This window comes from Lepidochelys kempii, chromosome 1, assembly GCF_965140265.1.
Source record: "Lepidochelys kempii isolate rLepKem1 chromosome 1, rLepKem1.hap2, whole genome shotgun sequence".
Lineage (NCBI taxonomy): Eukaryota > Metazoa > Chordata > Testudines > Cheloniidae > Lepidochelys > Lepidochelys kempii.
This window is the reverse complement of record NC_133256.1, coordinates 61,922,196-61,935,420: the sequence shown is the minus strand read 5'-3', so window position 1 is coordinate 61,935,420 and position 13,225 is coordinate 61,922,196. Positions and strand designations below refer to the sequence as shown.

The window sequence follows — 13,225 nt, the reverse complement described above, 5'->3', positions numbered from 1 at the left end:
GGCTAGGCTGATGGACTGAAAGAGACAGTAGCACTTACATTGTCTATTTACAATGAAAAAAATGTAAATTTTTATAAAAATTGTATATATTTGATTAATCTTTCTCTGCTCCCTTCCCCCTACACTTCATAAGTGACTTCTCATCTTAGATTCTAAGCTCTGAGAGTGAGGTACCATATCCTTGAATGTGTTTTTCTAGAACCCACCACAACAGAGCCTCAATCCCGACTGGGATCTGTGTTATATTTAATATAAACATTAAACAACAAGAATCATGACAAAATTCAAATAGTACTGGTTTAAATTCTATACACTATGTATCAGAAAAGTAAATATGTAAGACAATATGAGAAGATTATGGAATCTGAACAAAGAAAGAAAGATTAAAGCTATACATACTCCTGGGAGAATTCTACACCAAAAAAATTAAAAATCCTGTGAACAATATTTTAAAATTCTGCAAAATTCTGCATATTTTATTTGTCAAAGTAACACAATATAGTCATGCCAGTTTAAATTATTTTGGTAATTTATTTCAAAACTGTCAGCAAGTATGTCTGTAACAATACAAACAACAAAAAAGATTCAGAAAATGTTTTTTGACAAATAGATTCCTTACTAGGCCTATTAATACAGAACTCTGAGTAATAATTCATTTAAACTACAGTACAGAAACACATTTCCTACACCCCTCAGAAGCAGTGCAAAGGCTTGGGAGAGTCAAGGATTACAGAGGAGCTGAGGGAGAGGGAAGTAATTGTTGGGAAGGAGCCGGCGTGTGAACTTGGAGGGTTGCTGGGTGTGACCGGGAGAAGTATGGAAGTTTTGGGGTTTTGAGGGGGACGAGTTGTTAGGGAGCCTCGCCCATGCAAACCCTGGCAGATCCCTAGCCTCTCTCATTGTCAGGCACATCTGCCCCTGTTCCCATGTGTCCCTGTGCCCCTCCACCATCCCCATGTGTCCCTGAATCCCCACTCATCCACCCCCTCCCCCATATCCCCACATTCCCACTCAGTCCCCGTCCCAGTCTGTCCCCCTTCCATTAGCCCTTTTGAACCTCAGTCTGTGACCCCCCAGCAACCCCATGTGCCCCATGCTGTCCATCCCCCATATCCCATGCCTCCTGACCTGGCCCTACAAGCAGGGTGCTGTGAGGAACCCAGCCGCTTCTCTTCCCTATCTGCAGCTGGGGCAGCTGTTCTCTGTTCTGATGCCACAGCAGCCCCTTGTGGGCAAAAGGCATACTGCACTCCGGCAGAATGTATTTTCTGCAGAGAAAAAAAATTCAACACAGGACATGAATTCTGCACATGTGTAGAATCGCAGAATTCCCCCAGGAGTATACAGAACATAAAAAGTAACACAAAAAGAAGGTCCCCAAAACATAAAAGCAAATATGCATTTTCAACACAATAAAGAAACTGCCTTCCAGAATAGAAAAAGGAAGATGCTGGAGAATTCCATTTCACAATTTTATAGCATACGGACAAACAAAAAAAGGAAGGGGAAAAGGTCTTCCAGGGCCTCTAAATATGCCAAAACAACTGGTCACCATGCAGACCCAAAGGCAGGAAACACACTTAGGAGAACAACATCCAAAGACTAGAAAGAAAAAAAACCTTTTCTTTCTTACATTGTTATGCTAATTCACAGCACCAGCTGTCAGCTCTTTGCAACTAAGAAATATTGTAATTTACTTTATTGAACAAATCTCCTTATACTCCACTCACTGACGTTCTCTTTTTCTATCTCTACTAAGAGCCTGAAGTCAATGTTACCTTTGCTACTGACTTAGTATCTGACCCTATACACATAGTAACCTACCTCAGAATTCCATACCACACTCTATATAATAATCTCTCTACGTAGCCTTGCAAATTGGAAGAGACACTGCAACTCAGTATTCTGACATCAGGTAAACAAAGTATCTCAAGAACTACTTTCCTTTCATTCTTATATTACTTTGGCTTCTTTCCTTAGATGAATGATTTTTCAGAGACTGTAGCCTTACATAGAGATTCCATCTAGTTTCTTTCATCTGTAACCTATGTATGTCATGTTTCAGACCATTTGTAAGGCATACGCACCACTGTATAATTTACTTTACCTGATACAGCATGACAGGCTCTATGTTGTATCCTAACATATTGGCAAACTCCTTAGCAATAACTGTTTTGCCACAGCCCTATAAAGTAAAAAATAAAATAAAATAAAAATTAAGGCATTAGATTTAAAATACCTTGCAAGGAGGAAAAAAAAAGAAAAGTTTACAGTTCTTACTTTTCCGCCTATCAAACACATATCCTTAACCATATGTGACTGCATCATTTCTGCCAACAGCTGCTTATGGCTGGAAGTCTTTATGAAAGCGTCTGATCCAGAACACAGTTTTAATGGTCGAGTCCCAGCTGGGACCTACAAAGAGAAAAAAGATAAACAAGTTATATGAAAGTGGTTTAGGCTTGGGGGCAGATTGGTTTACACTGGGTCAGTAGCCCTGTAACTTTTCACTGGTGATTGCATTCTTGTGCTCCAGAATCTCAATCTTTTTAAAAAAAAAAAAAAAGTTGCCTCCCCCGCCAAAAAACCACCCATGAATAGGAATCAAATGGAAATCAATGCAATGGTATTTGATTTGGTTTGCAGGCAACATGAATCAATAGTCTCGAGAGGACTCTGACTCACCTCAGTAGGGTATTAACACTGAAACCCAATTACAAAGTGAACACTAGAATCATTTATTGCAGATCAGGGGGTAAGAAAGAAGAGAAATGATCCTATGGTGAAGATATGAACAATCCACTTGGAGGGAAATCTCGCTCCGGTGTTATAAGTGGGCAGAGCTTTGCAGAATAGCAACACTTGTTTTTCCTCTAGTTTAACCCCTGCTTAAGCTACTAAATTCTGTTGCTCCTTCCACACACACACTGGTCACTGCTTCCCCTTCAAATTCCTCCTCTACTCTTGTTCCCAAAGAGGCTGTTCATTCCTCAGAGAAACTCCTCAATCAACTCTGAGTCCACTCCAGTGCCTAATGAAGCTAACTATTTCCTTCAGAGCAGCTCTCCAATCAGCTTCTCATAGATTCTACCATAGTTTGTTCCTGCACTCCAATCTCCTTCTTCACCTCCATTGTACAAACTCTCTGAGGCCGTCCCACCCCAGTGCGACTCAGAACTCTCTCTGCCTCCAACTAACTCTCCTCTATTACATAGATACCTCAGTGTCACTGAATTCAATCTCTACTTTAAACTCAGATCAACATGTGTGTCTATAAAAAGTGCCTTATTTCTCTACCCAACAGACCATAAACTTCACTGAAAGAAAGTCAGACTAACTGTATTTGATGTCAGTAATATGAAGACTTTTTCTCCGTTTTCTGTTTCAACATCCTGGGCTGGAATAATATTACCAAGCACATTTTATTTGATGTGGTGGACAAAAGGAAAGAAACTACTATTGTTTTTATTTAAAAATATAGTGAAAAAAATGATTCTTTCAGAAAAACAAAACTATATAGAAGATAGCCACAAGAGCATCACAAACGCTTTGTATTATGCTATTCCATGGCGCAATGCAAAATAAGAAATCAAGAAAGTACTTTTCCACCAACACTTCAGTAATTGATTAAATAAATAGGTCATGTCTCTGAAAAAAATAAAATAAAATAAAAAAATAACCACATAGAAACGAGCACAAGTTACCTAAAAATAAAGCCTTACTTTTCCAGTTCATAAATTACATTTGCTAAATATTATCATAAAAAGTGGATATTCACTGAGGCTCTCAGTCAAATTCCTTATCAACATAGAGCATCAAAATGTAGGTGGGAGTCAACAGAAAGTAGCATAACAAATTTGCGGTAGTGATATGAAACCAAGAATATAGCGTAGGGGTGGGTAAACTACGGCCCGTGGGCCAGATCCGGGCCGCAAGTCATTTTAATCCAGCCCTTGAGCTCCCAACTGGAGAGCAGGGTCTGGGACTTGCCCTGCTTCGGCGCTCCAGCCGGGGAGCAGGGTCAGGGGCCGCTACATGCAGCTCCCAGAAGCAGCCATATGGCTCCGCTCCAGCTCCTACATGTAGGGGCAGCCAGCTCTGCATGCTGACCCCACCCCAAGCGCCACCCCTGCAGCTCCCATTGGCCGGGAACCTCAGCCAATGGGAGCTGCCGGGCCGCCTGGCCACACCTCCGCATAGGAGCCGGAAAAGGGACATGCCCCTGCTTCCGGGAGCCACTTGAGGTAAGTGCCGCCCAGAGCCTGCACCCCTGAGCCTCTCTCTGCACCCCAACCCTCTGCCCCAGCCCTGATCCCCATCCTGCTATCTGAATCTCTCGATACCAACCCAGAGCAGCCTCCTGCACTTCAAACCCCTCATCCACAGCCCTACCCCAGAGCCCGCACCCCCAAGCTGGAGCTTGCCCCTTTTCCTGCACCCCACTCTGCTGCCCCAGCCCAGAGCCTCCTCCCGCACCCTGAACTCCTCATTTCTGGCCCCACCCAGAAGCCCACACCCGCAACCAGAGCCCTCACCCCCTCCCCCACCCCAACCCCAATTTTGTGAGCATGCATGGTGTATCATGCAACTTTTATTCCCAGATGTGGCCCTTGGGGCACAAAGTTTGCCCACCCCGATATCGCTTGTTGAATCTGTGAATCATTACCTGGAATTTCACTTCTTTTTCAGCAATCTGGAGAATTACATCAGCCTGTAAGGTCTTGCTTCCATGTATTCTTTCCACTTTTTTAATCCTACTGGGAAGCAAAGGGCTTTCTGAATCTTGGAGCTCAAAACGCTGTAAAAATTGAGAAAGTAGTAATTATTTAACAAAGTGCTGTGTTTTTAAATATTTCCACTGAAAACATGGCAGAAATTGATGCAAGACTAATTTCTTCTGAAGTTCAATATCCATTTGCTGAAAGAACCTTAATACTGGAGAAGTTAAAATGGACCTTTTAAGATGCTAACATTGGTATGTATCTATTAAGTGTTCTCTATTAAACTATTAGCTTGCTGCTCCTCTTGTCAAACAAATTAAACTAAGTCATGAGCTGGAACAACAGAAATCTGTGAATTCTAAGAAATCCATGAATTCCAGATCTTTTATAGAATTTTCTGTTATAGAGATTTTAATGTTTCTTTTCCAAATGAAAAAAAAACTAGGTTATTCTGACTGCAAGATAGCCCTATTGATATAATTTCCCACCGCTGACTTGTTGATGTTGAAGCCAGAGAGACTGAAATAAAGCTCCACGCCTCCAGCACTTATGTTACCACACCATTTATCTTTGAGGACTATTATGACCACTTAACATCCAGCTTTAAAAAAAAAAAAAAATTACGCATCAAGTTAAGATGTTTATTTAGTTCGATAGCCTTGTGTGTAATTACAGTTGAGGATTCCCTAAACACAAGAAACTTTTATTATATAGCCTTTAATAGGCCAAGGAAAAAATTGCCTTTTGCCCCTTTTATCACCACCTCTGCCCTCCACCACCCCTCCATCACTCTACGCTGTATGCAGGAGGCGTGAAATTTTTTTGCTAAAAACGGTGGGGTTTGAGGTTTTTTGGTTTGTTTTCATCTTATCTGTTTATCTGGGTGGGGTTATATTAGAAATTCAGGTCTTCTTGTGCTTGAAAAAGTTATGGTGTCACTCTATTGACATCAAAGGACGATGGCTATACCGGAAACCTACTGACCGCTATTCCTACCTGCATGCCTCCAGCTTTCACCCTGACCACACCACACGATCCATCGTCTACAGCCAAGCTCTGCGATACAACCGCATTTGCTCCAATCCCTCAGACAGAGACAAACACCTACAAGATCTCTGTCAAGCTTTCTTACAACTACAATACCCACCTGCAGAAGTAAAGAAACAGATTGATAGAGCCAGAAGAGTTCCCAGAAGTTACCTACTACAGGACAGGCCTAACAAAGAAAATAACAGAACGCCACTAGCCGTCACCTTCAGCCCCCAACTAAAACCCCTCCAACGCATTATTAAGGATCTACAACCTATCCTAAAGGATGACCCAGCACTCTCACAAATCTTGGGAGACAGGCCAGTCCTTGCCTACAGACAGCCCCGCAACCTGAAGCAAATACTCACCAACAACCACATACCACACAACAGAACCACTAACCCAGGAACTTATCCTTGCAACAAAGCCCGTTGCCAACTGTGTCCACATATCTATTCAGGGGACACCATCACAGGGCCTAATAACATCAGCCACACTATCAGAGGCTCGTTCACCTGCACATCCACCAATGTGATATATGCCATCATGTGCCAGCAATGCCCCTCTGCCATGTACATTGGTCAAACTGGACAGTCTCTACGTAAAAGAATAAATGGACACAAATCAGATGTCAAGAATTATAACATTCATAAACTAGTCGGAGAACACTTCAATCTCTCTGGTCACGCAATCACAGACATGAAGGTCGCTATCTTAAAACAAAAAAACTTCAAATCCAGACTCCAGCGAGAAACTGCTGAATTGGAATTCATTTGCAAATTGGATACTATTAATTTAGGCTTAAATAGAGACTGGGAGTGGCTAAGTCATTATGCAAGGTAGCCTGTTTCCTCTTGTTTTTTCCTACCCCCCGCCCCCCAGATGTTCTGGTTTAACTTGGATTTAAACTTGGAGAGTGGTCAGTTTGGATGAGCTATTACCAGCAGGAGAGTGAGTTTGTGTGTGTATGGGGGTGGGGGGGATGTGAGAAAACCTGGATTTGTGCAGGAAATAGCCCAACTTGATTATCATGCACATTGTGTAAAGAGTTGTCACTTTGGATGGGCTATCACCAGCAGGAGAGTGAATTTGTGTGGGGGGGTGGAGGGTGAGAAAACCTGGATTTGTGCTGGAAATGGCCCACCTGATGATCACTTTAGATAAGCTATTACCAGCAGGACAGTGGGGTGGGAGGGGGTATTGTTTCATATTCTCTGTGTATATATAAAGTCTGCTGCAGTTTCCACGGTATGCATCCGATGAAGTGAGCTGTAGCTCACGAAAGCTCATGCTCAAATAAATTGGTTAGTCTCTAAGGTGCCACAAGTACTCCTTTTCTTTTTGTTTTTTTCTTAACACCTCTAACTCTACTGCCTAATGAACACTTACAAGAGAGGATATGTCCATGTGTAAGATTCAACACGCCCACACACATGCACACACACTTCAGTAAGAGTGTGAGCGCTCACCACACACATCCGAAGGCTTGTCTACACTTAAAATACTACAGTGACCCAGCTGTACCACTGTAAAGCTTGAACGTAGATGCTACCTATGCTGATGGGATGGATTCTCCCATCCTTGCACTTAATCCACCAGGAACTTAGGTCAGCTTAACTAAGCCACAATGGGATATGGATTTTTCATACCCCTGACAGATGTAATTAAACTGACCTAACTTTCTAGTGTAAACCAACCCTAAGATACCCAAAAAGTCCTCCCGTAAAACCTGCTATTTCAGAGGTAAAAAACAAGTAAAAAACCCAACCTACACTTATTTGGGAAATGATTTTTCATCTTTTTTCTACATAATCAAGAAGCAAAAAGGACCCTAACTGATTTTTAAAAACTGGTTCCAGAGCATCTTAAATTTGACTGGCCATCTTGGCCATAGCCTCATGTTCCAAGCAGGTGAAAGGATATTCCATAGGAATTAGGTTATGAAGGTTCAGAATTCAATCATCATGATAAATATCTGTCTGGCAATTCAGATAATGATGAAGATTGCTGCTGTGATGAAAACATTTGATGCAGTGTTGTTGTAGCCATGTTGTGTAATATCTTTTATTAGACCAACTTCCATGGTGAGAGAGACAAGCTTTCGAGCTCTGCGTAATCTTGACTCTTTCACCAATAGAAGATGGTCCAGTAAAAAGATACTACCTCTCCCACCTTGTCTCTTGAAAACATTAGAGTAAGCTTCACACTATTTTAGGCACATTCAATTGCTTTTATGAAAAGTGTGTTGCAAAGAATATAAAAATCTATGTATCTTTATTTGTACAAGATACCATAACATTGCAAATTAAGGTTAGAAACGCAATTATTTTTTGTAACATAATCAGACATATACTTTGGCTCTTCACTCTCAGATTCACATTCTGGACTAAAAGACTACAAATATTTCATGTTTAAATGTGAACTTTTTTTTAAAAAAGCATAAGTGAACTTTAGTGTAAAACTGCCAAAAATTCTATTTTTATTTTAACAGCTGAACCAATTTCAACCACCACCAAACACTGGAAGAAGAATAGAAAAAAGCTGAGAATGTGCACTCTGAGTTTCATCTTGAACTAAGATTTAAATTGGCAAGTTAGAGACCCTGATCCAAAGTTAACTGAAGTAAACAAAAAGACTCCCATTGAGTTCGATATACTTTGGATCAGGTCCAACGCTATTTCCACATGCATTGCTGATAGACTCTTATAATTACAGCATCATTTCCAGGTGCAATTATAACAAGAGAAGGAAACATTTTATTTCTTCACATTTCTCAATACAACTATAGATGGCTATCTAATGCTCTGGGTGCTAGCAAAATAAATTAAAAATCACAACATAAAGAAAGTACTTCCCACAAATATAGTAAAGTTTCAATCCTTCAATCATTACTCAAAAAATTAACTGAAATTAAAGAGAATACTGACTATGTAACAGATAAAGCTCAAAATGGTTACACACCACCAAATCACATACAAGAATAAAGTAACCAACTCCTTAAGCACCTACCTATATAACGTGTAAGAGAAAAAACTGCATTATTGTTTGTGACTTCAATCTGAGTAACATAAAGCTGGAGGTTAGAGCTGGTAAGGAATTTTTCAATGAAATTTCTTTTCATCATAGAATCATAGAATATCAGGTTTGGAAGGGACCCCAGAAGGTCATCTAGTCCAACCCCCTGCTCAAAGCAGGACCAATTCCCAGTTAAATCATCCCAGCCAGGGCTTTGTCAAGCCTGACCTTAAAAACCTCTAAGGAAGGAGATTCTACCACCTCCCTAGGTAACACATTCCAGTGTTTCACCACCCTCTTAGTGAAAAAGTTTTTCCTAATATCCAATCTAAACCTCCCCCACTGCAACTTGAGACCATTACTCCTCGTTCTGTCATCTGCTACCATTGAGAGCAGTCTAGAGCCATCCTCTTTGGAACCCCCTTTCAGGTACTTGAAAGCACCTATCAAATCCCCCCTCATTCTTCTCTTCTGCAGGCTAAACAATCCCAGCTCCCTCAGCCTCTCCTCATAACTCATGTGTTCCAGTCCCCTAATCATTTTTGTTGCCCTTCGCTGGACTCTCTCCAATTTATCCACATCCTTCTTGAAGTGTGGGGCCCAAAACTGGACACAGTACTCCAGATGAGGCCTCACCAATGTCGAATAGAGGGGAACGATCACGTCCCTCGATCTGCTCGCTATGCCCCTACTTATACAGCTCAAAATGCCATTGGCCTTTTTGGCAACAAGGGCACACTGCTGACTCATATCCAGCTTCTCGTCCACTGTCACCCCTAGGTCCTTTTCCGCAGAACTGCTGCCTAGCCATTCGGTCCCTAGTCTGTAGCTGTGCATTGGGTTCTTCCGTCCCAAGTGCAGGACCCTGCACTTATCCTTATTGAACCTCATCAGATTTCTTTTGGCCCAATCCTCCAATTTGTCTAGGTCTTTCTGTATCCTATCCCTCCCCTCCAGCATATCTACCACTCCTCCCAGTTTAGTATCATCCGCAAATTTGCTGAGAGTGCAATCCACACCATCCTCCAGATCATTTATGAAGATATTGAACAAAACCGGCCCCAGGACCGACCCTTGGGGTACTCCACTTGATACTGGCTGCCAACTAGATATGGAGCCATTGATCACTACCCGTTGAGCCCGACAATCTAGCCAGCTTTCTACCCACCTTGTAGTGCATTCATCCAGCCCATACTTCCTTAACTTGCTGACAAGAATACTGTGGGAGACCGTGTCAAAAGCTTTGCTAAAGTCAAGAAACAATACATCCACTGCTTTCCCTTCATCCACAGAACCAGTAATCTCATCATAAAAGGCGATTAGATTAGTCAGGCATGACCTTCCCTTGGTGAATCCATGCTGGCTGTTTCTGATCACTTTCCTCTCATGCAAGTGCTTCAGGATTGATTCTTTGAGGACCTGCTCCATGAGTATAGAGTATAGGTTAATAGAAACCAAAACTTTTCACAGGAAATGGTCAGTTTCAATGAATTTCTTGAATCGAAAAAATGTTGAAAATAGTTTCAGAATGTTTTGTTTTGACATTTTATACATGAAAAATTCCAGTCTTCCAGTTCAAAATAAAGTTCTGTATCAAAATCTAAGCTAATTATACTAAAAAATAAAAATGGCCAAAACTGAAACATTCTGATTGATTTGAATTAATTATTTTTTTCCTGGATTTTTCAGTTCACAAAAATTTCCAAGATCGATTTTTTGTCTGAATTAGAAACAGGAAAAAAACCATTTCCTGCCCAGCTCAACTGGAAGTCTCATGCTACGAATAGTAAAACATCTTTGGAATTTCTATGTAGTATAAATGACAATTACCTAACTCACAAAGCATTGCATCTAACATAAAAAGAATTCTATATTAGACCTCATCTTGACAGATAAAGAGGAAATGATCTTAGAACTAAAAGTTAGTGGTTGCTTTGGTGCAAGTGATCATGACTTAATTATATTTGTTATGTGCAAACAGAATAAAGTTCCAACCAGTAATATTTATACAGGGTGCTTTTAAAAGTACTAGTTTCACAAAGCTGAAAACAATTATGAGCCAATCAGCTGGGAGAATTTAAACAAAAAAAAAAAAACTGTTAATTGAGAGATGTTGAAATACATTTTACTGAATTCCCAAAAAATCACAACTGAGGAAGAACACTACACAGGTTAAAAACCAGACTGGCTTAAGGAAGCGAAAGAAGCAATAAATAAATTTTAGAAGTGGAAGAAAGGAAATGTTGATAGCAATAAATACAAATTAAAAGCTAGAAATTGTAGAAATTGATAAAGGAAGCAAAAGGACACAAGGAAATATCTACAACTAACAGAGTTAAGGAAAACAAGAAATGTTTTTTAGTGTATTATGGCAAAAGGACTCTTATGGTATCGGTTCGTTATGAGATGGAAAGGGTAAAATGGTCAATATGCAGAAAAGGCAAAAGTGTTCAATAAATATTTCTGTTCCATATGTGGGAAAAAGCCAGATGTATGCATATCCTATGATGAAATACTTTCCATTCCAGCATTAACTAAGCAGGATATTAAATACATACTACTAAATTTAGACATTTTAAAGTCAGCAGGTACACATTACTTATATCCAAACGTTTTAAAAGACCTCCCCAAGGACCTCTCTGAACAGTTAATATTGATTTAAATAAATCTTGGAAAACTGGGGAAGTTTCAGATGATTGGAAAAACATTGTGCCAGTATATAAAAAGGGCAAATGGGATGACCCAGGTAATTATAGGTCTGTCAGCCTGACACTGAACCTGGGCAAAATAATGGAACACCCGATAAAGGACTCAATTAATAAAGAATTAAAGAAGGGTAATATAATTAATGCCAACCACATGTATTTATGGAAAATAGATCTTGTCAAACAAACTTGATACTCTTTGATGAAATTACAAGTTTGAGTGATAAAGGTAACAGTGCTGATGTAATACACCTAGACTTCTGTAAGGCATTTGTGTTGGTACCACACAACATTTTGATTAAAACCTAGGACAATACAAAATCAATATGGCATACAAATTTATAAAAATCTGGATGACAGGTCTCAAAAATGTAACAGTCAATGACAAATATGACAAACATCACTGAGCATGTATTTTTTCTTGCTGGGTTCTGCAGGGATTGATTCTCAGGCCTGTGCTCTTTAATATTTTTATCAATGACCCAGAAGAAAACATAAAATCATTACTGATCAAGTTGGTTGACAAATATTGGGGGAGTGATAAATAATGAAGAGGACGGATCCTGGATTGCTTAGTAAACTGGGTACAAGCAAACAATAAGCCTTTCAATAGGGCCAAATGTAAAGTAATACATCTAAGAAAAAAGAATGGGGGGCATACTTACCAGTCGGGAAATTCTATCTGGAAATAGTGACTCTGAAAAAGACTATGAATCTAGGAAAATGCTGGCAGGAGGAGAAAGTGGGCAGGGAAATGAAGAGACATAAAAATACGCATTTTCTCTGTCTTTCTTTTTTAGTGTTTTAGTTTTTGTTCAGCATTATTTCAGAAAGCTCTATAGATTAACTGAATGTTTAACAGATACAAATGTCCATAAAGATAAACAAACTAGTAGAATTGTCACGACACACTCAATATTTTTCATGTGAAGTAATTTAATCACAATTAATTTTCTGAGAAGTTTATGAATTTTAGAAAAATTATTATTTTCCATTTTAGTGACAAAGACCTATCTTGTCAATATCTTCTCGCTAAGGCCCTGATTCAGTAAGGCACTTAAGCACATGCCTAAATTTAAACATGTGAGTAGTCACACTGAAATCAATGGGACTATCGCATTGTTAAAGTTACGCATGTGTTTAAGAACCTCTGAATTGTGGCCTAAATTCAGTAGAAGATATAAAACACTCATCTAATGAAATCTGTTGGTTTATGAAGGTATTGTTCAAAATCTTTTTTTTAACATCAGCATTAACATATATTATTTAAATAATTAGCATTGCTTTGATGTCTTATTATGATTTAATGGGGCTACTGTAGTAACTGACTGCTCTCTGGGATTTGTATATAAAATGCACAGTACTCACTTTTAATGCATCTTCTACTGCAGTCCTGCCTTCCCTTCCTAGTAGGACATTATAAGGGTAAAGCCATTTGATTATATGCTGGACTGACATCATAGGGAAGGAATCCTAATTAGAAATAAAAATACAGGAAAGATTAATTCAATTATCCATTCATCTGGAACACTTTATACTGACACAACTGCAAAAGAGGCAAGAGAGACAACAAACAAGGGCACCATTCAGCTTTTGAGACAAAACCAGGGACACTTCATCCATGCTTCCCCAATAGCTGTCTCACCTACCTCCCCACCTCCACTCCCACTAGGTCTCATACTCTTTTCTGATGGTGGAGAGAGGGGTCAATTGTTGAAACTGAAGATTCTAAAGAATCTAGATATGAACTGAAGA

The 13,225-nt window shown here is 39.8% G+C and overlaps 1 protein-coding gene across 5 annotated transcripts in view; it reads right to left on the bottom strand.

Moving 5' to 3' along the window:
• VWA8 (von Willebrand factor A domain containing 8) overlaps positions 1–13,225 on the bottom strand; it is a 294,392-nt gene that overhangs the window by 212,918 nt on the left and 68,249 nt on the right. For 4 of the 5 annotated variants that reach the window (XR_012159153.1, XM_073345752.1, XM_073345743.1 and 1 more), the window contains 4 exons: positions 12,839–12,943; positions 4,667–4,798; positions 2,281–2,415; positions 2,108–2,185 (listed from right to left, as the gene is read on the bottom strand). Coding sequence is in view for 4 of the 5 variants with exons in the window: in XM_073345752.1 (XP_073201853.1) it covers positions 2,108–2,185; positions 2,281–2,415; positions 4,667–4,798; positions 12,839–12,943 (450 nt within the window). In the remaining variant the exon portion in view is untranslated. The remainder of the gene's footprint in view (positions 1–2,107; positions 2,186–2,280; positions 2,416–4,666; positions 4,799–12,838; positions 12,944–13,225) is intronic. The other variant, XM_073345760.1, reaches the window with a different exon arrangement.